Source organism: Typopeltis vanoorti, chromosome 14 (assembly GCF_054136105.1).
Source record: "Typopeltis vanoorti isolate ZY-2024b chromosome 14, IOZ_Tvanoo_1.0, whole genome shotgun sequence".
NCBI classification, from domain to species: domain Eukaryota; kingdom Metazoa; phylum Arthropoda; class Arachnida; order Uropygi; family Thelyphonidae; genus Typopeltis; species Typopeltis vanoorti.
Window position 1 is genome coordinate 51,530,688 of NC_143562.1, and position 23,741 is coordinate 51,554,428.

The 23,741-nt window shown below is 36.1% G+C and overlaps 1 protein-coding gene across 1 annotated transcript in view; it reads right to left on the reverse strand.

The window, feature by feature from the left end:
• The window catches only part of LOC150099469 (chymotrypsin B-like), an 88,291-nt gene that overhangs the window by 45,098 nt on the left and 19,452 nt on the right, over positions 1-23,741 (reverse strand). Inside the window, exon 4 of the mRNA XM_090404366.1 lies at positions 19,996-20,132. Coding sequence (XP_090260492.1) covers positions 19,996-20,132 — 137 coding nt within the window. The remainder of the gene's footprint in view (positions 1-19,995; positions 20,133-23,741) is intronic.

Consider the following 23,741-nt stretch of genomic DNA (forward strand, 5'->3'; position numbering starts at 1 on the left):
AATAATCTAGATCTACAGCAGTTAAGTAAGATATTGGGTAAGAAAGCTAGAAATCTAGTATTGTCTCCCTGAGTAAGGATCTTTTATACTATAGGATACAGGCTGGTGCAGCAAAATATAAATTTACCAGAATCCGAAACATCCTAGATATAAAAATAAGAATAAAGTAAAAGAAGAAAGAATAAATAACGAAAGATAAATATATAACATTAGAGCAGCCGGTAGGAATTTGATAGAAGAAGGTTTAAGTAAGAAAGAATAGATTTAAGTAAACAACAAATAAAGATATAATTTAGTGAAACATCGATTTAACGATAGAAACAACATTTTTAACATATCCATTTTCATTTCCCCAAACTGCCAGCCTATTCAATTCATTTTGTAAGTGCTGAATGTCAGTAGCATCCTTGATTACCTTGCCTATCTTTGCATCATCAGCAAACAATTGCACATCTGATGATAAACCCTGCCTGATGTCTTTAACGTATAGATTTAACAATAATGGCCCAAGTATTGAATCCTGAGGTACACCGCTGATCTCCTTGAATCTGGCAGATTCACACCTACTGTATACCACTTTTTAATATCTATCTGTCTACCATCCTCTGGCCCAATTCAAAAGCTTATGTTCCAATCCCATATTCTCCAGTTTATGCAACAGCCTTTCATGTGGTTTCCTATGTAGGCTGTTCAATAAGTAATAAGACTATATTTATACAGAAAACAGATTACCTTTAATCGTCATCATTTACATGGTCTTTTTCGAAGTAACTACCGTGAGACTCGATGCATTTGTGCCAACGTTGCATCCACTCCTTAAACACATGTGAGAGTCCGTTTTTTGAGAGTTCTTTCAAAACCGCCTTCGCAGCTTTTACACATGCTTTGTTGCTTTCGAAATGGTGGCCTCGTAGTGATTTCTTGAGCTGAGGAAATAGCCAGAAATCACACGGTGCGAGATCAGGACTGTATGGAGGGGTTGGTTGGATATCTGTGTTGTTCTTCTGCAAAATGTCCATTACACAACCAGCAATATATGGCCTTCCATTATCGTGGTGCAATAAGAAGCCATTCGTCAGCAATGGACGCTTCCTTTTGACGTGCTTCATGATAATTGCTGCAGTGTTGATCATTGTCTCTGTGATGGATGTTGAAGGTCTTCCCTCACGTTCAAGATCTTCCACATTTTGCCTTCCTTCCTTAAAGGTTTTATGCCAGCGAAAAACACTTGCTCTCGACATTGCTTCATTGTGGAAAGCTTCGCGTATCACGTTAAAAGTGTCCGATGCCGATTTTTGCAAATGCACACAAAATTTAATCGCATAACGCTGTTCCAAGGGCACTTGCATTTCGAAGACTGGTCGCGCCTTGTAGGCATGCCGATGAGCACTTGCGTTTAGTCACGTGACACTCTCGCACATCAACCAGTATATGCCATCTATCAACCTCTTTTGTTAATACAGAGCAACATTTCTTTATTCCACAGAAATTAATATTGTGATGAGTGGTTTCGCACAGTAAAATTAGTCTTATTACTTATTGAACAGCCCACGTATTAAATGCCTTAGAAAAATCCAACATTATCCATTCCCTTTATCCAACTCAGCCTTAACATTGTTATAAAATGTGAACAAATTACTAAAACCTGACCTTCTTTTAGTAAACCCATGCTGTTCCTTGCAGAGTATAGCATGTTTGTGTACCCATTTCTGTATGCAATACTGATAGATTGGTAGTAAGAAACATCAATTTTTCCACCACTCTTGTACAATGGAACTATCATACATTCCCTTCATTCCTGAGCTGAGACTCAAGTTATAGAAACATGAGAAAGGCCTAGCCAATTTGGCTGAGCATTCCTTTATCAAATAGGCTGACATTCTGTTTGTCCCTGCAGACCAGTGATTCCCAACTTTTTCTATGTGTATACCCCTTTTAAACCCGTTTCTCTAAATTGTACTCCTTGTTTTTAAAATAATTGTTTTTAAATACTGACATTTATTGTTCCATAATGTTTTGCATTTTGTTTACTTTACTTGTTTTTCCACCTTTACTGATTCTTTTTCGTGTACCCCTGAAAGGCCCAGCACGTACTGCCGGTTGGGATCGATATTGTAGGCAAATTCTTATCCAGATTATGCAACAGCTCTTTAGCCTCATTTTCATTAACCTCTAACACTTCATCCAATGCAGCAGTAGCACTGTGCACCATGTTACATACACCTGGTTGATATATAAGGAAAGTGAGCACTCATTAACTAAACAATTTCATTAGCTTCCGACAATCAAGTACCATCTGCATTCAATAAAGTTATTCTTTCACATTCATTCATTCTTTCTTTTGCTTGTGGCATAGCGATAAAATTCTTTTGGACTGCCTTTAGCTTGTATGGCCAATTTATTTTCATTCTCCGATATAGCTTTCCTCACAATACTTGTTAAATTTCTTACTGAGCTTCATATATATATTATTACTCCTCTCAATCTTTTCTCACAATATTCTTTCCACATCATCTTCTTGTGGATATCTTGCTTAATAAAGTTGTACATCCATTTCACTACCAACCTATTTATTCTTCGTACACTAGGGATACATTCATATGCCGCCTCATGTAATTACTTTTTCAGAGATTCCAATTTATTGCTGAGATTTTTCCTATTTGGTGACTGATACCATGAGACCAAAGATAGTATTCTCCTAAGTTGATCATAATTTCCAGTTTTATAGTTTAGCATGCAAACTGTTTAATCAGAGCACCAATACAAATAAATATTTCCCAAGAAAACACAGCATGATTACTGTTACCAATTGTTGCTAAAATAGCCATATTCTTAACAGAGATCCCTTCTGACACAATTAGCAAATCCAACATTCTTTGTCATGGAGTTCCTTCTTTCACATGCTTCTTGAGAAAGTTCTCTCCCAACAATTCAATAAATTCCTCATCTTCTTATGACAAGATTTCTCTTCTATCTAATGAGTATTTAGAAAATTAAAATCACTCATAATGATCATTTCTTTGGTACCGATAAGGCTAAATTGGTGTATTTCTTCGTCCCCTGCAACTGAACTGCCAGATCTGCAGCAACATCCCACCATATATTTCATTCTCTTAACTTCCACTTCACACCAGAAGTTTCAAACTCACTGCTGCATGGGACATCGTTACCATCATTGTTTTCTTGTGTTTTTCTACTTAAGTCATCTGATATCATTAGTAGCAGTAGTCTTCCTTCTCTCCTATCTCTTCTGTCATTCCTAAAAGTAGTATACCAATTACACTCGATCCCAATTACCATATCTGATTCTTATAGCCGGTTTTCACTAATGCCAACAGTCTTATGCCATATCGTATTCAATAAAGCAACGAACTCAATCCCTTTATTTCTGATGTTCCTAGCATTTGTATATAGATGTAATAAATCACTACCTATCCTATTTTTATAACTAGAATGCAATCTATTTGGTTTTGTTCTAGAATTTTCTCTTTTTTCCTCTCTGGACATACTTAAAAGGTGCAAATCCAAAGCATATTTTTTCAGCCCCCTTCACTACATATATAACTATGTGTGAAGACATATCTTTATCACATCTGCATACCATATTTGAACTTTCATACACATTTTTCCCATTCCTCCCTTGATGATCTTTCCCTGACTCTCTGCCTTAGGTCTCATACCAAGAAGTAATTTCTCCAGGCTCCTGATACCAAATGAATTCAAGTGCAGGCCATTCTTCTTATACAATTCTTTTCTGCCATCAAACATACATACATCTAAAAACGAACATCTACAAACGTTTCTTCTACACAGCCTGCACGTGAAATCATTTGCTATCAACGTCCTCCTTCTTAACTCAGTACTATCATATCTAGGTAGCAATCCTACAATTTTCACTCTTTCACATTTCTTTCTTTCTTCTTACAACAGACCTTTCATATATTCTATCATACTAATTCGTCACTACTTGAATAATTATTATCTAAAAGAACTACCGTCTCTTTTACTTTTCTTTTTTGGTTTTCAATTACTTTTGTGATATTTTTAATATTCACCCCCTGGGAAACTAGAAGTGCCGACTCCCTTGACAAGGACAGATTTTAAGATCGAGTCACCACATCACATCTTTTTTCTTAGATTTTAACTAACTTTGTTGTTATTAAGATTATGATTAGCAAGTTGAGTATTTTCCTGCTGAAAAGCTTGTACTTGTTCTGATCCTTTTTCTTATCGTGTCGTGTCTAAGATTAGTCAAAAGTTTTTCCCAATTCCCTGGTCGATCTTCTAATAACTTCTTTTAATCAAGATATTTCTAATGTCAACTTATCTTCAGATAAATTATCATCATCACTGCAGCAGTACTTTTATTCATCAGGAGATATGTTCTCCTCAGTAGTAAGAATTTGAGCTTAAGACACTGCCTTATTACAATGAGTTTTCAGCACCATTCTTAAGAGCAGTAAAAACTGATAATATTTCTGCAATTATGTTATAAAATGCTCTAGTGTAATAATTACACTAAATTACAACAATATACTGAAAATACACAAATCTAAGAAAACATTTAATAAATCAAAAAACTCGCAGATCTTTCAGGACCTTTCTAACAGCATGTCTTTTCACCTAATAAATGGCAGTGTTTCATAATTTTAGAGTTTCATTATTTATTTTTAAGAACGAAGTGTGTCTGAGTGATTTTTGGTGTGAATTCCATCAGAATTATTAGTCTAAATTGCTGTATTAAATATCACTTAACGCCAGTCAGGTCGTCAACCACACGGGCGTCGACTGGTGCAACTAGGCGAATGCCACGATCATCAAGTAGCATTAGCGACAAACTTTTCAAAACTGATTTGATGTCCTGAGTACAGTATGTATGCACAGCAGAATGTAAGAGATGTCTTTGTGGAGAGGGAGAGAATGAAAGTATGGATTTGTCGTGAATGCGATATACAGTTGGACCACGATACACAGAATGCGCAACTGATTAAAAGGAATAGTGTACATTAAAGTAACGGAAATGAAACAAAAGATAGAGAGACTGATGGAGTGAAAGAATGCGGGAATGTAGAAATGAAAGTTAAAAAACAGGAGAAAGAGAAACTGAGAGAGTGAAAAAATGAAATTTCTCCAGGATGTAGAAGCGAAAGTTACAAAAAAAGTTGCGAAAAACGGAAATGAAAGCAAGAGAATCTGAGGGAGTAACAAAATGCAAAGATGTAGAAGCGAAAGTTAGTGATAAGGGAGTGAAAGAAAGTATGAATGAGGAAAAGGGAGTGGAGTTTGTGGATGTTTGAGGGAAGAATGAAATTATACAGGCATGATGGGTTGCATTTAAATGGCTTTGGAAAGAGTGTGCTGTAAAAAGTGTGGCTAGATAAAATTATAGTGTGTGGAAGTACAGTGTGTGTGATGCATGCCAGAGATAAGAAGGAAAAGATGACGAGAAAAATCAGGTGAGTGGTATTGAAAAGACAGAAGTGCTTGGCAATGGAAACAGTAGTAGTAGGAGAGAAGAAGAGAGAACGGGAATACAAAAGGAACAGGGAAACGGGGGAGTTACAGTGAATGCATGTATGAAGGAATATATTGCAATGTGGATGGAGAAGTGGAGACTGAGCAAGTATATGTGGTAAGTGGTGATAAAGGTGATTTGGCAGGTGTAGTGTGGAAATCACAACCAATATATGGCTTGGATAGTACTGGCTATAGACCTAAATATGAACTGTTGTATTTGTTTACAAATGCCAGAAGTATCAGAAATAAAGGGGAAGAAATGATTTCAATGATTTAGTTTATTTTCCCCCAAGTCATTGGTATAAATGAAACATGGTTGAATGAAGATGATATCATAACGGGAATAGAAATGGAAGGATACAGTATTTTTCATGAGGATAGAAAGGGCAGGAAGGGAGAAGGAGGATGAGTGCTGCTGATGATAGCACGGGAATTGAGTCCACATAAGGTCGACATGAAAGGGGGAAATAATGGCAATGGTTATGAGGCAGTATGGTGTAATGTGGAGTTTGAGAGAAAGGCATATTTAGTTCGATGTTGCTATAGGCCTGGGAATGTGGAAGGTGGTGATGAAGTATATAAACAACCTGAATTAGTGAATAAAGGAAGGGTAATTATTATGGGTGATTTTAATTATGGTGGTATAGATTGGAATAAAGACATAGTGTTTGGGAATAAGGAAAATAAATTTCTCGAGTTTTTGAGAGATAACTATCTCAGGCAGCACGTAAAGAAAGGCATGCGAGGATCAAGAGTTCTAGATCCTATCATTTCATCAGAGGATGTAATTGTTAGAGAGGTTTCACATTTTCCTCCAGTTGGTGAAAGTGATCATGAAGTAATCACCTGTGTTGTGGCTAGTCATATGCAGACTTTTGTGAGGAAAGGATGTATGTGGAATTATAAGGCTGGTGATTATGACAAGCTCAGGAGACTACTTTGAGCTATAACATGGAATGAGGAGTTGAGCAATAAGGAAATAAATGCTGCATGGGAACTTACAAAGAAATACATAAAAGCATCAATGTAGATGTATCCCAAAGGCCAAAAGGCTGAATAAGGTAGGTGTGAAATGGGTGCAGGTGGAGCTTAAGCATGAAATATGTAAAAAGAAACACTTTGGAGGAAGTGCAAGATGAATAATGGTATTCAGACATATGAAGAATATAAAGAAGAGTTACTCAGTTAGTAAGGAAAACAAAAGTAGAGTATGAGCAGAAATTGGCAAATCAGGCTAAGAAAAACCCTAGAGAGTTTTTTAGATATGTGGCAAGTAGACAGACGAATGATCATGGAAAGATGAAGGGATGAAAGTGGTAGAATGTTAACTGATGCAAAAGACATTGTTGAGGTATTCAGTGATTAATTTATAAGGGTGATTCATCCTGATCAGGGTGTGAATCAGGAGGAACTTAAGTGTTGAGGACATGGGAGAGGATATCTTAATTGTTGAGCGAGCAGAAGGTATTTAAGGAAATAAATAATCTTGATGTTAATAAGGCAATAGGATTTGATGACATATCACCACGCATCTTAAGGGAATGTTCCAAGGAACCGGCAGTAGCATTGGCATGCCTGTTTAATAAGAGTTTTGCAACAGCACAGGTTCCAATGTAGTGGAAGAAGGGTAAAATTGTTCCACTGCATAAAGGTGGTGATAAGGCTGTAGCTTCAAATTATAGGCCAGTCTGTATATCTGGAGTTGTGGTGAAGGTACTAGAGAGATTGGTGAGAAGTAGGATACAAAAATGGGTTGATGACAGTATTCTCTGTGGTTATCAGCATGAGTTTGTTAAGAGGAGATCAGGTTTCATTAAGTTCTTACGTACCATAATGAGGTGACAAATACCTTGGACAAGGGAGATGCATACATACAGTGGTGTACTTGGATTTTGCAAAGGCTTTTGATAGACTGCCACATGACAAGCTGTTAAATAAATTGAAACAGATGGGATTGGATAACATACTTCTGTGTCGGATCAGTGACAGGCTGTCGGATATGTATCAGAAAGTTGTATAAGGGAGTGCAATAATCTCGAAAGAGAAAGGTCACCAGTGGCACAGGGGTCAGTTTTGAGGCTATTATTGTTCAATTTCTATGTTAATGATATTGGGTTGGGTTTAACTAGTGATATCCGGCTGTTTGCAGATGATGCAAAACTGGGGAGAGCAATGCACAGTCAGGCTGATGTTAATGCTTATTAGGACTTGAATAGATTGCATGAATGGGCAGGTAAGTGGAACTGTCAGTTTGTTGCAAGTGTAAGGTTTTGAGATTTGGTAAGCAACGATGGGATGCAAAGTATACACTTGGTGGGAAACTTTAACAGAAGTAGAGGAGATGAGAGATCTAGGAGTGGTGGTGGACAAGGACCTGAAATTCAGGGGCCACATTGCACAAGTTGTGAAGACATCACATCAAATAATGGCAATGATGCAGAGAACCCTGACATGCAGAAATAAAGAGGTTATGATTCCTTTGTATAAGGCCTTTATCAGGTCTCATATTGTGCACAGATTTGGTTGTGGGTTTTCATGGTCATGAGGATATGTTGGAAAGGGTACAGAGAAGATTCACAAAGGTAGTCAGTGGTCTTTGGAATGTGGAGTATGAGGACAGATTGAGAGAATGTAAGTTGCAGAGCCTCGTGAATAGGAGGGGGAAGGATATGATTGAGACATATAAGCTGGCTAGGGGTTGTTATCAGGTAGATATTGAAGAGATTTTTCATAGAATGGGGGAGTGGAGTAGAACAAGAGGCCATTGCTGGAAACTGTATAAAGGGGTGTGAGCTAAGGAGTGAGAAGCAGGTATTTTGCATGGAAGGTGGTGGTTGGTGAGTGGAATGCATTGCCTGAGTGTGGATGTGAACACATTGAATCAGTTTAAGATGCAGTTGGATGAGAATTGTATGCAATAGTGAGTACCTCCCATGATGACTCTGACTATATGGAAGTCAAACGTTAATAATAATAATAACCTAGACACCAATATTTGAATGTAGTTGCTGTTTGTTAAGGCTTAATTGCCAGGAGGAACTCGTGTTTAGGCTTATGGAGCAGACCAACACACTGGGGAAAGGATTCAAAACTAATTCTTCCAACTTGTAACATACACAAAAGCAATACAAAATTAAGCGAGGACAGAAGATTAGAGGACTAGATAGGGTGCATACGGGAGACCTCAGTTGTAAAGTGCAATCTCTGAGGATTAATATTTCTCGTGTTGGGTAGTTTTATGCATCCATAGTCATTCAGATTAGGCTGATTTTTGATGGAATCTACAGATTCTAAGAGAAAGTTATTTCTAAACTAACTGTATTGAGGCATTGTGATATGTCTGGATTTTTCCAGTTAGTGTGTGTAATATATAAAGCATGGTCTGCAAGACCAATTGACCATAGTTATGATTGCAGGTGTATGTTTTAATGCTGATGGTGGATGATGATCTCTGGACATAGTAGGCCAACTTGCAGGAACAGGGAACTGGGAAAGAGGAGTGTCCATAGGGGATACATGTACCAGTTGAAGTGAGCCAGGGCTGTGCAGAGATTTTTTTTTTTTTTTTTAATTCTGGCTGCTTTTTCAGATCTGCTTTGGAGATAGCATTACTATCTCTGTTCTGATAAGAATATAATGGATGAATTTCATGAAAGATTTTGAAAAACACTTTTGACACAGTCCCTTCCCTCAAATTTTGTCTGGTTAAATTATCATGGGTTTGCATTCTGTATTTGGCCTCATTGCCAATACTTACATCTCAGAATCCAGTTTACAATGGAAAAAAGGAAGCTAACAATAATTTAGCCTTCCTAGACAACTTCCAAATGGTAACTTCTCTTTCTTAGGATACAGGAAACCCACTCAACAGGAGCAGATACATTCACACTTTCCCATCCCCCCCCCCTCAACAAAATGGCCAGTAGTGCCTCCAATCTTTGTTCCAGGGAGGCCTTTCTTGTAGCAGAACTCAGTCATGTGCACTATATCTTCCAATCTAAAGGCTACAGTCATTACAGAATCAAAAATAATTAATCCTTTCTCCAGTGCATAGTGCTTGCTGTCTTCAATAGGATTTTAATAATGCCATCACCATTCCCTCTGTCTGGGGCACATTTGGAAAAACAAACAAACTATAAAAAACTCTGCACAGCCTTCGAGATTCACTTGAAACTGGCTAAGGACTAATTCCTTCCTTTTACAATTTCTAGTGTGTATAGAATTCTCTGTTCCTGCAAGTTGAACTATTATGGACAAAGAGAAAATTCAACTTCACTCTTCATAAAAGAACTATAACAAATACATTGCAGTCATGACTATGATCAATTAGGTCTTGCAGACCATGCTTTAGATACTACACATAGAATCAATTGGGAAAAAAAAACCACTGTGTTCCATTGCATCAAGTTTAGAAACAAGATCTTTTAAAGAATCTTCAGCTGCCCTTAAAACTAACTTAATCTGAATAAATATGGATATCACAAACTTTCCAAAATATGGGGCACATTAATCATCTAAAATCTAGTTTATAATCAAGGCCTCCAGCAGGCACCCATAGCTGTTAGAACTCTAATATTCTGTCTGCGTGTTTCGTTTAGACTATCATTGCGTGTGTGGGTGGGTGGGTGAAGTTTTATACTGTGCTCCTTGAAGATGTCTTAGTAACAGGTGAAATATTGTAAGAATTACTATTTTAATCCTTTCCCAGTGGTCTTTCACTCCATTAAACTTCTGACATTAGTTGGAATATAATTGTTTCTAATGCTGCTTAAAGTTTTTCTGAGAAGCTCAGTATAGTTGGATTAAAATGTATGGGAGCATTCTAATTTTAGTATAGTCAGACTAAAATAAAGAGAGATTGTTTCCTTTGCAAATATATAGCTTCGTTCAACTTGTTTAGACTAAATTTGTTAAATAGTTTTTTCCCACATTGTTTCAGTTTCTCCTGAAAATGTCAGCATAATTTAGCAAAAACAATGACAAGAGGCACCTTTACAGGTTGTATCATTGAACTATTTTGTTTACTTCTACTCCTCCCTCCCATGGTCTGATTACTGCTTCAATTCTCTTGATATAAACATTTTTCTTGACCAAATAATAATAATTATCTACATAGGAATAAAGGCCTTCATCCCTCATTCAACCCAAAATCTCCAGCCACCATCCAAACTTTGGTTCTTGAAAAATTGTGCCAATGCAAATAAGAAAAAATCCCAGCTTACCATGAGTGTCTCAAGACCAGAACTCTTGATATTCATGCTGCCCATATTGCAGCTTACAACAGACCAATTTCTGTTTCATCTTTCATTTCATCTACTTCTGTTCTGTGGAACTGCCTCTTCCACTCTGCCTACCCCAAAGAATACAACCTTCAACTGTTAAAAAAAAAAAAAAGTTAACAGATTCCTCCTTTCTTCTTACTCTCTTGTTCACCATAACTTTGATATGCTACATTTAGATCTTCACAACCTTTTGTATGTGGATCAGATTGTATAAAAAATAAATAAAACAAAATTTGGAGTATGATTATTCCAGACATTAAGTTTCCCTAAAACTTTTAGCTTGGCTGGATTAAAATAAAAGGGAGATTGTGTAGATACTACCTCTGCAGAACATAATTTGATCCATTTCAGTATATCATTCTTATCTTGTTATAGGTCCCTTTAGAATTTCAGCAAATTACACAGAATGATGCAATGCCACGAGCATAGGTTGCATTCAAATGAGCTATGGTGGGGAAATATTTTTAAATCCTTTTTTTTAAGACACATATGTCTTAAAAAATAACAAAGAAAGAAAAAGAGAAGAATGAATCAAATACTCTGAAAGCAGTCAATTAATTGCATTGTGGTCATAGCAACTTGGATAACATTATTTTTAATTGTTGAGAATGTAAATTTCCTCAAATTCAAGTACTATACTACTTGAATTTGAGGTAGGTGCTATGTCGGATAAATTTCATTACCAATTTAGCTGCTGCTAAATCACAGCTGCTATTTTCTCAGCACATTGTCCCTTTTTTAAACATTATATTCTTCAATAAATGTTTTTTTTTTTTTTATTTAACACGCTCCTACATTATTCTGCAGTTTAAACTGTAATTTAAATTTACTTTATGACATATAAATGTCACTTCCATAATATGTATAATCTGTATATATTTAATCAGATCCACTACATGTAAATACGTTTAACTTTCACCATAGGAAACTGCAGAACTGATGGATTACAGGGTGTTCAAGACAGAAATCCAAAATCTGAGCCACTTAACATACTGTTTGAGGAAATATATTTTTAACAGTGTTATTTATTAATACAAGAGAAACAAATAAATTGTGAGTACAGTGACACCCCGAAGTTCGCGGTAGGTGCGACCAACGAAAAGCGCGTAAGTCGAATTCGTGTAACTCGGGGGTATAATTTTGCATGTAATTTATATATGCAAACATACAATTGGGACCAAAGGTTTACAAAAACACCTATATTTTTAAAGAAATATAATAATAATTGTAGTTTTTCGTAAATAAAAAAAAAGAAAGTTATTTCGATGGTTTCATAAAATCTAAAAGATTCGTCTGACGGCATAATGTCTTTTCTTGTCACGCAAAATTTCTTCATAGCAAGCCAATGATTTTTTATTCCTTGCCTTGTGGCCACAATTCGTTCCTCGTTAGAATCTATGTCCTCCAAAATCTGTAAACCTTTCTTAATTAAGCTGAGACCTTCTCTTAATTTTGCAATTGTCATGCGCTTTTCTGGTAAAACTGGATCTGAGGTTTCGGATTTCTGATATCGGATATCGGAGACTCTTCGCTATTGAAGGGTGTCTCCGATATCGGAGACACCCCAAGAATCTCCGATAATCCTTACAGCATCTAAAACATTAAACGTTTCCAAAATTCTTTAACAGACAGTTGCTCATTTTGCCTCATAGCTTTATTGAGACTTGCAAACGAATGCCGTGTGTAGTACGCTTTGAATGTTTTTCTTTTGTTGCTTGCTGTAGAACAATCGGACTTGCTTCTTTTGCACGACATTATTATTTTTTATGTGATAAAATTTTTATCAAGAACATAACATTAAACAATCTCAAGGTTTGTAGACTATAAAAATCTGTATGAATGGAGACCGCGCGAAACATGTCAGTGTTGTTCACAGCATGTCCGACACTGGCGAATGCGTCCGGCGCCAGAAAGTTACGACTAGTGGTGAGGCGTGACGGGAATACGTACATGTAAGAAACCGCGTAACTCCGGATTTGCGTAAGTCAGGGTACGACTGTAATACAAAACTGGAATGGTTAAAATTAATGAGGTAATAATTACATTTTTTATAATTTAATGGGAAATATGGGCTTGTTTACTTTTGCACAGTTGTTTAATATGGGATCAAATTGCAAATAAACACACCCGTGATTTTTGATCAAGAGAAGTCATTCCTGTTTATTAATTTTATTGTTGGCCAATGCAGAAAATCCTTGCTTGCACAAGTAAGTTGTCAAAAAATGTACCGGTAAGTAGTGTAGATAGGACATCTGATAATACCGAGAACTTTTTTGTTTTGCCAAATTCCAGAATTGAAGTAGTGCTATTTCCCTAAACTTGAGCCCTAAAGTTCAATCAGCGTGAAGTTCTGCCAATTCTTCTGCCTCTTTTAACAACAGATGTTTGTATCTGCAGTATTAATGTTAGGCAAAGGAATTGCAGACCCAATCGTATATATTCACATTGAGGGAAGGAAAGTATAGCTGTAGTTTATCCTCCAAAATCGAGACATTCTAAAATCAAGCAGGAAGTAATTTCTGGATCATTATCAGCTTCGAGAGGAAACATTTCAAGGTCATTGTTTTCAACTTTTGCCTTCCAGATTTAAATTGTTTTTTAAAACCCATTCAACTTGTCACTTAAAGAGGTTTTTTTCCTTCCCATGCATACTTGCATTAAGGCTGTTTAAATGTCCAAACTATCAGCCAGGTACACAACTTTTGAACACCATGTCTAATCCTTAATCAGGGTGGCAAACTCAGAGTTCTCTGAGTTTTCCCATAGCAAAAATTTCTAAACTCATTCTTCAGTTCATAAAATCTGGAGAGTACCTTGCCTTTCGACAATCAGCAAATATTAATGTGAAGAACGAGCATTTCATGACAAGTTCCTGCTTCCTTGCACATTAATTTTAGAAGCCTAGTCTTAACTGATCTAGTTTCAGTGTAGTTACCCATCGCAACTACTGAGCCCATTATGCTCCTTAGGGCTTCAGGAATTGTTTTAGCTACCAAAACTTCTGAATGTAAAAACAATGTATAAATGTTTATTAAATCCATGGTCTTAAAAATCAAATAGTATGTTTCAATTTTAATGAAAAGGACCAAATAACAACTTTCAGTAAAAACAATGAGGGGACCCTACCTTAGGAAAACTATGCTTTAATCTTGAAATAAAACCTGTAATTCGACCAGTCATTGCTGGCACACCATCAGTGCACACTGAAATACAATTTCCCCACCATAGCTTATTTCCTTTCAACGTCGCTATCTGATCCATTTGACATAACAGGTAATTTCATGCATGATAAGAACTATCCAACAACAACTGAGTCTCCATCTGAAAATCTTATGTCACTCAGTAGCTGGAATTTTTAGCTTATGTTTGTCGACTCATCCAGTTGAAGTAAAAATGTTTTACCACATACAACATATGTCATATAACATTCAGGAAGTAGATGATTTCCAGAATCCAGTGTATCCATAACTTAAATAACGGTCTTGATACTTGCGCACAGAACTAGACGTTGAATAGGTCTGGGAAGGTAGGTACCTTGATTTTATTGCTTGGTTTGAAGAAATCGCTAGTCTTTTCACAATGAGCCTCTTCACTTTGATTGCTTAACCTTTTTGACATTTATGTAACACTCCCTTCTTGAACCTACTTTATATATATATTGGAGCACTTTTGCCTTTTTATACGATTATATTTGTATGAAACTTTCACAAGCTTAATATAGAAATATTAATGTAACACTGCTACATAAATTTTGCTGCAAATACTGAACTAAAGTGCCACCAATCAACCACCACCAATACAGCAATCATAACGCCATCAAGTACCGTGGTCTGCACTGTAGTCAGCGTTGTGTAAAGTGTAAAAGACTATAAACTTGCGGTTAATTTCACAAAGTCCAGCAAATAATACGGGTGTGCTACAGTCTGAAAAAGTTTAAGAATCACTGTATGTGTAAATATATTTAACTCTCACCGTAGGAAACGGGAGAACCGATGGATTAAGAGTGTTAAAGAAAGAACTCCAAAACCTGAGCTACTTTTATTATGTTAACACTGATGGCCAAGTCATTACTGTATCCACTTCTCAAACAAGAGAGTGCTTACTTGCATCCTGCCATGGACAAATGTGAATTTAATTGTCCAGTGTGAGATAATTCTTCCTTATTGGAGGCCTGAAGTGGCTTCTTAAAATGTTCAATGTTTGGTCTCTAGGAGCGGAGTTTCCATATTATGAAAGAAATAAAATACAAAAAAGTATAGAAATTAACAAAAAATATATGAGTAAAAAAATCCCTAGTCCAACCATAGTATTACTAAATCACTTAAGGAATTGAAACAACGTAAATACGAATATAAATTAAATTACACTTTAATAAATATTTCCGATATTTCGGCAACGTCACGTTGCCATTTTCAAAAGGAACTTACAAAAAAAGGCATCTGCACGTAGGCAATACAACACAGTAACTGAGAATGAAGAGAAGAAGCTATTGTTCTCCTAAAAGTCCTGGTGATGCCCTCTAGCGAGCTAAATAGGTGTTCTTGGCCGTTGGGCTAAGCTCTGCAGATGTAACCCTCCCAAATTTGGGGCAATCGCAAATTTGTTGAGATTTGGAGAGTTTCGTAGGGCTGAGGCTGATTCCATAAATAGTCTTTCGAATTTGTATTTGCTACGATGTATCACTGTAGCTTTCTTCCACCGTATTCTGTGGCGTGTATCCAGAGCATGGTCTGCAAGACCAGAATGGCTGTACTTCTGTAAACGGATGCAGTCCTTGTGTTCAGAAATTCTGATATTCGCTGTCCTGCCTGTTTGGGCAAAATAAGACAGTTTAAAACTGCAAGGGACCTGGTATACATCAGGTAGGTCTAGGGGAAGTGGTTGGTCTTTGGTGGAGTGGATAAGGGATGCCAATTTTCTGTAAGTCCTGTAACTGAATGTCAGGTCATGTTTTTTAAGATTTTGGTAATTTTTTCCAAGGTGCCTCGGATGTAGGGAATGGTGATGGATTTAGAGTAATCCTTGTGGAGGGGGGGGGGGCTGTGGTTTGTAGCTTTTAATATTTTTTGGATTTTTGTTTTTTGTGGGGTAGCTATTGGCTAAGAAAGTGTTGAGGAGGTGATTTAGTTCAGTGTTTAGGGCCATGTCGTTAGAACAGATTAGTTTAGCCCTGTTGTATAGTGTTTTCACCACTAAATATTGTTATGAGGGGTGGGGGTTTGTTGGTGAATGTATCTGCCTGTATGGGTGTGTTTTCTATAAAGCAAGAAAACCAAGGTTCCATCAGGCTGGCAGGTGACTAGTGCGTCTGGGAAAGGGAGGCTGTTGTTTTCCTCTTTTTCTAGGGTGAACTTGATTCTGGGGTGTTGGTTGTTTAAGTGTGTTAAGAAGGAGAGGAGTGTTTCAGAGCCATGTGGCCAAATAGCGAACACACCATCAACGTAGCGAAGCCATATGGTTGGTTTTTGTGGGGCTGAGGCTAAGGCTTTTTCTTCAAAGGTCTCCATAAAGAAATTGGCCAAGGGTGGAAAGAGTGGTGAATCCATGGCTGTCTTCTCTATTTGTTTGAAGAATTTTCCCTGCCAAACGAAATAGCTTGTTCATTGTGAACTGAAATAGGGATGAGATATCGGGAGAAAATTTAATTTGGATTAGCTCTAAAGTTTCATTGAGTGAGGCATTTGTGAATAAGGAGGAGACGTCAGAGCTGACCGTTATGTCAGTATGTTGGAGTGTAAGGTTTTCTATGCTGGCTTTGAAGTGGGCTGAGTTTTTTATGTGTGATGGTGTGTTGCCAGTATAGTGTGTGAGCTCTTTGGCCAAATGTTTAGCTAATTTGTATGTGGGAGAATCAATGCCATCCACTATGGGACGTAATGGCACGTTTTCTTTTTGTATTTTTGAGATTCCGTAAATATGGGGGAGGGGTATAGAGTTAAACGGCTTCAATCTGTTGGTAACTTCTACAGGCCAAGAAGTGCCTTTCTTAAGGAGTCTGTGACGTTTTCTAATTAGTGAGTTGGTGGGATTGTATTCGATAGGGAGGTAAGTAGCCCGATCTAATAGAAGAGCATTAAGCTTACCTATGTAGTAGTTTTGGTTAAGTACTACAGTTGCATTTCCCTTATCCGCTTTGGTGATAACTAATTCTTTATTATTCTTCATTTCCTGAAGAGCTTTATATTCCTTGTTGGATAAGTTGGTTTTTGGTGGTCTTGCTTTGGAGGGACACAAGCTACATCCAGTCTTACACTGTTGGCGATTTGATGTGGAAGGTGGCAGATTCCGCATTCGAACTGGATCATAATATCCTCACTAGGTATTTTTCTGGGAGCAATGGCGAAGTTGTGGCTACGTGAAAGTGCGTTGAGTGCTTCAGGGTGACTGAAGAAAGGTTGATTACGGTGTTGGTAGCAAGTTTTGGATTGACGGTAGAGTACTTTTTTAATTTTTCGAATTATTTCACCTGTCGGCGTCGTATTTTTTCAAATTTTTTGTCTGCAGCGGTACACGACACGTCATGTAAAATAGACCAAGTTAATGATTTAAAGTGCAGGAAAGCTCATCTTCGAAGGCACGAATAGCTTCGTTAATGTCCTCTAAGAGAAACCGCGTGGCGGTGATTTGTTCACGAAGCAACGCACTGCTAGCGCGGTTATATATACGGAGAGCTTTTTGCCAAACAAAACGGTGCTTGAAATTTACACAGTTCAGGATTACATTATTATCCCGGCAGCGTTTCAGGAGAGTTAGACAATTTAATTGTCCAGTCAGCTTCAACTTTATTTTACCGTATTGGCGGGCCTTCGGTGCAATCGTATCTCCGTGGATGATGTTGATTCTCGTAGACAGGCTTATACGTTGGTTATGCATTACTAAATCAGTTAAGGAATTGAACAACGTAAATACGAATATATATTAAATTACACTTTAATAAATATTTCCGATATTACGGAACGTCACGTCGTCATTTTCAAAAGGAACTTACAAAAAAAAAGCATGTACACATAGGCAATACAACACAGTAACTGAGAATGAAGGGATGAAGCTATTGTTCTCCTAAAAGTCCTGATGGTGCCCTCTAGCAGGCTAAGTAGGTGTTCTTGGCTGTTGGGTTGAAGGACTGCTGATGTAAGCCTCCCAAATTTGGGGCAATCGCAAATTTGTTGAGGTTTGGAGAGTTTTGTAGGGCTGAGGCTGATTCCATAAATAGTCTTTCGAATTTGTAATTGCTACGATGTATTACCGTAGCTTTCTTCCACCGTATTCTGTGGTGTGTATCTAGAGCATGATCTGCAAGACCAGAGTGGCTGTACTTGTGTAAACGGATGTAGTCCTTGTGTTCAGAAATTCTGATATTCAATCTCCTGCCTGTTTGGCCAAAGTAAGACAGTTTAAAATTGCAAGGGACCTGGTATACACCAGGTAGGTCTAGGGGAAGTGGTTGGTCTTTGGTGGAGCGGATAATGGATGCCAATTTTCTGTAAGGCCTGTAACAGGAGGTCAGGTGATGTTTTTTAAGATTTTGGTAATTTTTTCCGAGGTACTTCGGATGTAGGGAATGATGATGGATTTAGAGTAATCCTTGTGGAGGGGGCTGTGGTTTGTAGGTTTTAATATTTTTTGGATTTTTTTTCGGGGGGGGGGAATAGCCATTGGTTGAGAAAGTGTTGAGGGGGTGATTTATTTCGGTGTTTAAGGCCATGTCGTTAGAACAGATTACTGTCGTTAGAACTGTCAAACTTTGGCCAAACAGGCAGGACAGCGAATATCAGAATTTCTGAACACAAGGACTACATCCGTTTTCACAAGTACAAAGATTCTAGGCTTGCAGACCATGCTCTGGATACACGCCACAGAATACGGTTGAAGAAAGCTACAGTAATACCCCGTAGCAAATACAAATTCGAAAGACTATTTATGGAATCGGTCTCAGCCCTAAGAAACTCTCCAAACCTCAACAAATTTGGTTGTATGCGATTGCCTCAATATTGGGAGACTTTCATCAGCAGACCTTCAGCCCAACGGCCAAGAACACCTACTTAGCCCACTAGAGGGCACCATCAGGACTTTTAGGAGAACAATAGCTTCATTCTCTTTATTCTCAGTTACTGTGTTGTTTTGCCTACGTGCACATGCCTTTTTTTTGTAAGTTCCTTTCGAAAATGGCAACGTGACGTTGCCGAAATATCGGAAATATTTATTAAAGTGTAATTTAATTTATATTCGTATCTACGTCGTTCAATTCCTTAAGTGATTTAGTAATGCATAACCAACGTATAAGCCTGTCTACGAGATCCAACCATAGTACTAATGTAATGCAGGATTTTCAATCTTTCTGAGGTGGTTGATCTTGGATGCTCTTTTCACTAACTTGAAAAGATGTTTCCCAGCTTCCAGTATTATACACTAATAATCCTCTTTCTTTATGTGTTGCAATTCTCGTTAGTGTTCACAAGAAAAATGGGATCCATGTAATTTTTACACAGGATTGTCTATAACGTATGCCTTAAAACCTATTTTTCAGTTTTCTTTAATTTTTTTTAGTCAAAAGAAAGGAAAACTTTATTTGAAAAGATACCCAGTTTATAAAATATATATATATATAGCACCTTGGAAGATGTATATCTCGGATTTATGCACACCAGTGGAAATTTTTTCCTCTGTAAGAGGGAACTATTTCAGAATTAGTCTCAGTAGTGCTCATATTGAAAGCATTCTGTTTATCTTTATTATTTGTATATTCAGTACCCATAGTATATAGATAGTCTGAGTGAGTTAAGAATTATGGTTTTCTGATTTTATTAATTTTATAATTTTTGTATCTTTTTAGTTACTTTTCACATAATCTAGAAACCACTTTTATAAGCCACGTCTGGTAACCAGATCATCTGGTACAAAATTCGTTTCATGCTACATGCAAATTGTCAGTATTAACTTTTATTGAAATTCAGTAAACTTTCTTCAGTTTATCTAGAAAAACCATAAAATTTATGTTTTCACACATCTCATTGTTCTGATATTGAAAATATAATTCCTCTTTAAAAAAAAAAATCTGGATATAGGCAAAAACGATGTTTCATTCATTACCCCCTATTTTCAGCTGTAGGTGGCAGTACTCAAGATGCTTTGAAAGAATTGTGGAGAGGATAGTGTACATTTATGTGTGAGCACTTCATATACTGATTTTACTTACCTCTTGTGCTTCCCCAGCCAGATGCTATACACTTTGTCCCTTCTGGTAGAATGGAACCTTGAGTTGGAAGGCAAGCAGGCTTGACATGACTTGTAAATCTTACAGGTGCATTAAGTTTCAAAAGTGCTAAATCATTACTGAAATCATAATGAGTCTTAAAAAAAATAAAATAATAATAATATCACTAACACTCTTAAGTGCCAACAGGAAATATTTTTCAATTGTATATCAGTGATAAAACAACTATCATCTTTAACTAATACTGATCACTTAATAATTGTGACTGATATTTTTACTTTCCAATGAATATTTTTAAAATGTTTTATTCTAACTCAAAACCTATGAGGACTACATAATTTCGAAATTTAGGCATATTTCTGTTACTAAGGTAATATGGTGTGAGAAAGGAAGAAAAAATTTTTCAGAAATTATAAAAATCAAGTGGACAACATTATTTCAAAGCCGAATACAGACGCAATAAAAGTTTCGTATGAAATTTGACCAGAGAGCCTACAGTAATACACCGGCATTTACGACTTGCCCTAACCGGACATTATAGGAGACATGATCACTGCCCGAGCGTCCATATATTCGCCGCCTATTGGTCCATTTTGATAAGGTTTTCACTGGCCTGACAGCTGTTTCAAACTGGTGGGTTTTCGTCAGAGACACTGTTTGAGTAAAGGTCTGTCTAAAAATTAGGCGAATCCCTGGACCACTCCTTACAAGAGACCAAAAGATCGTCCGATTCGGCGTTGATTCCACTCGGTCACTCTGCCACCAAAGCAGATCTGCATGTATTCCAGGGAAAAGAATCCACCGACAAAGCCGCACAGGGCCCATGCAGGAAACCCTCCCCCCTAGACTCAAAATGCTCTCTCAGGCAGAAACGTAAGAGAGCAAAAACTCTCTTTCAATACTAAGGAACTTGAAGCATTGGAGAGGTGTATTTTTCGTAAGTGAACTCTTAAGTGGTGCGTAAAAGTATTTATTAACATAAAGAGCCAAAAGCATTTATTTCGGCGATGCAAAAATTATAAAAACAAGTGGATATTGAATCCAGCATTATTTCAAAGCCGAATAAAGAAACTATAAATAAATACTTTTTATTTATAGTTTGTTATTCAGTTTTATATTGCTGAGTTTTATCAGACACACCACCAAACATTCCTTTCCTCACCATCTTAATACAGAAAAATTAATTCGTAAATTATCTTTGACCATTTCACTGCTCTTATGGAATTGATAGTTTTGTAACGGTAGAGAGCGAAATGTCTAAAAACACAGTATGATGGAGTATAAACAAGATGAATTTATCTCTTGTTTTATCTTTAAATCGTTCCTCTAACCATGTATTACAATAGTCCACTAACCTTTCCATCTCCTGAAGTCTAATGAAATGGTACTCAGTTCTCACATCATTTTTTTAAAAAAAGTCCTTAATTCGTTAACTTTCAAATCATTGTGTGATTTGAATTGGAAACTTCAGTTTGAAAAGAAGAATTGCAAGGGTTTTCCATAACTGCAGTTGGGATTATGGCCAAAGAAACTAGGAATAAGAGGGATAGTAATATTATGAATATTATAAATTGCATGTCTTCTAGCATTTTTTGTAGGAAAAATTCCAGTCTTTAGGAGAGCATTTTTTCTCATCTTGATATAGGGATCCACAGATTAAACACTGATTAAAAAACAGGGATCAAATCGGATCGAGTATTTTAGAATATAGATTTTATAAACAGAACCCTACTGCCAACACATCAGGGTTCTTTGTCACAAGTGTAACAAACATATGCTTAAAATCATATAATTAAAATCAAGTGAAGTAGAGTATACTCGTCAAACGCACAGTAAATGCACCTATTGTAAATTTACAATTTACAATTGTAAATTAAATTATGACAAAGTGGCAATTATTAAAGGTTAGTTTATTTCAAAAATAAATAATTTTAAGTCAAAAAAAAAATTATAAAAAAAAATCAATAATTTTATTGCTCCAAAATGCTTTAATAATCACAAATACTATCAACACAACCTAAAAAATATTGTTTTTTAAAAACAATGAAAAATCCACAAACAGAAAAAGTATAGCAATTTGCAGTACGATTATAGTTTATAAAAAATCGCTTTGACTAGCTAAAAAAACCTACAAATTAGGAGTGCGATCTTTTTTTAAAAGATTTTCCATAGAGTTTTAATTATTGTCTGGGGAAAAGTAGGCGCCATTTACACAATTCTCACAAGAAATGATTTGAATTGCGTGCAATGGTATTTTATTTGCTTTGCATACAATATTTTCATAAAAAATGCAAAAAATCATTATCATTAGATTCTTTTATAATAATAAGAGAAATATACATTTTAATTTTTACTGAAATTTCAATTTTTGTCACAAAGGGTAATTTATTTTTTCGCATGACGAGTATACTCTTCATTACCCAAAAAGTGATCATTTCTAAAAAATGACCAGTATATTCGTCGGAATTAAAAGAAAATAATGAATATTGTAAAAGATCAAGATATAGGTGGACTGATACGGTACAAAGTGCCTTTGACGATAGAAATATAAAATCAGATAATGTTGGAGTCTTGACAAGTAACAGACTGATTTGGAGGAAAATTGTAGATGGGAAATTAGTAATGATGTAATTTTTTTCATGTAGTACTATCATATCCTGTACACCCCTTGAGGGTACATGGCAGGAAATTGATGATGATCATGATAATGTATAATAGTATATTTACTTACATGTAAGTAATGGTCATCACGTCATGTAGAATGAAGAACAGAAAATCACAAACACGTATTTATGGTAAATATATTTCTTTTTTATATTTTAGAACACTTGCCATGTCTTAAAATAAGTTCGTTTACATTTTCACTGTTAAAATGTAAATCTACCGTTTAAAACGAAACTTGTAGTCTAATTTCTGACCGATTTCATGTTCAATTGAAATCATGGCAAGACCTTCCAATCTAGTTTCGGCCATTTTGGATTGTAAATAAGTTTTAATAAGCTTTAGTTTTGAAAGACTACGCTCGCTGCTTGTGGAAAGACAACTCCCGCATTTAAAGTATCGTTGACGATTACTTCAGGACCGGCTGCCTTCCCTGGGCTCAACCCAATGTAAAACACGAAAAGACTGTTATCACATCAATGTTAACACTGCACTGTGGACTGGTCGGATTCTCGCTTACAATTACCAAACAACAGAAATCGCACATGGAAGACAGAATAACGATCATGTGACGTACAAATTTTCAAATAAATTCAATCATTCCGAAATTTTATATACTGTATAATATAATCTTGTAATTTTATATTCATTAAGAATATATTACTGTACTTTCATTAAGCAGATTTTGATAAATATGCACGTATTTTAACCTCAGGCTAGGTCATCTCATGGCCAACAGGGGAATAGGAAATAAATGCAAGATAGAAGGTTAACTTGCCACGTCGTCTCATATCAACACTGACAGGCGATATTAAACGTAACATAATATTATATTATTTTAAAAGATTATAATTAAATATATATATATATATATATATATATATATATATATATATATATATATATATATATATATATATATATATATATATATATATATATATATATATATATATATTTATATATATATAGTTCAATGAAATCATGTAAAAATTTAACTGACGACATACTGAAGTCTGGTTTCAACAGAGAAGGAATAAATGACTTTCTTATGATTCATTTTTCGT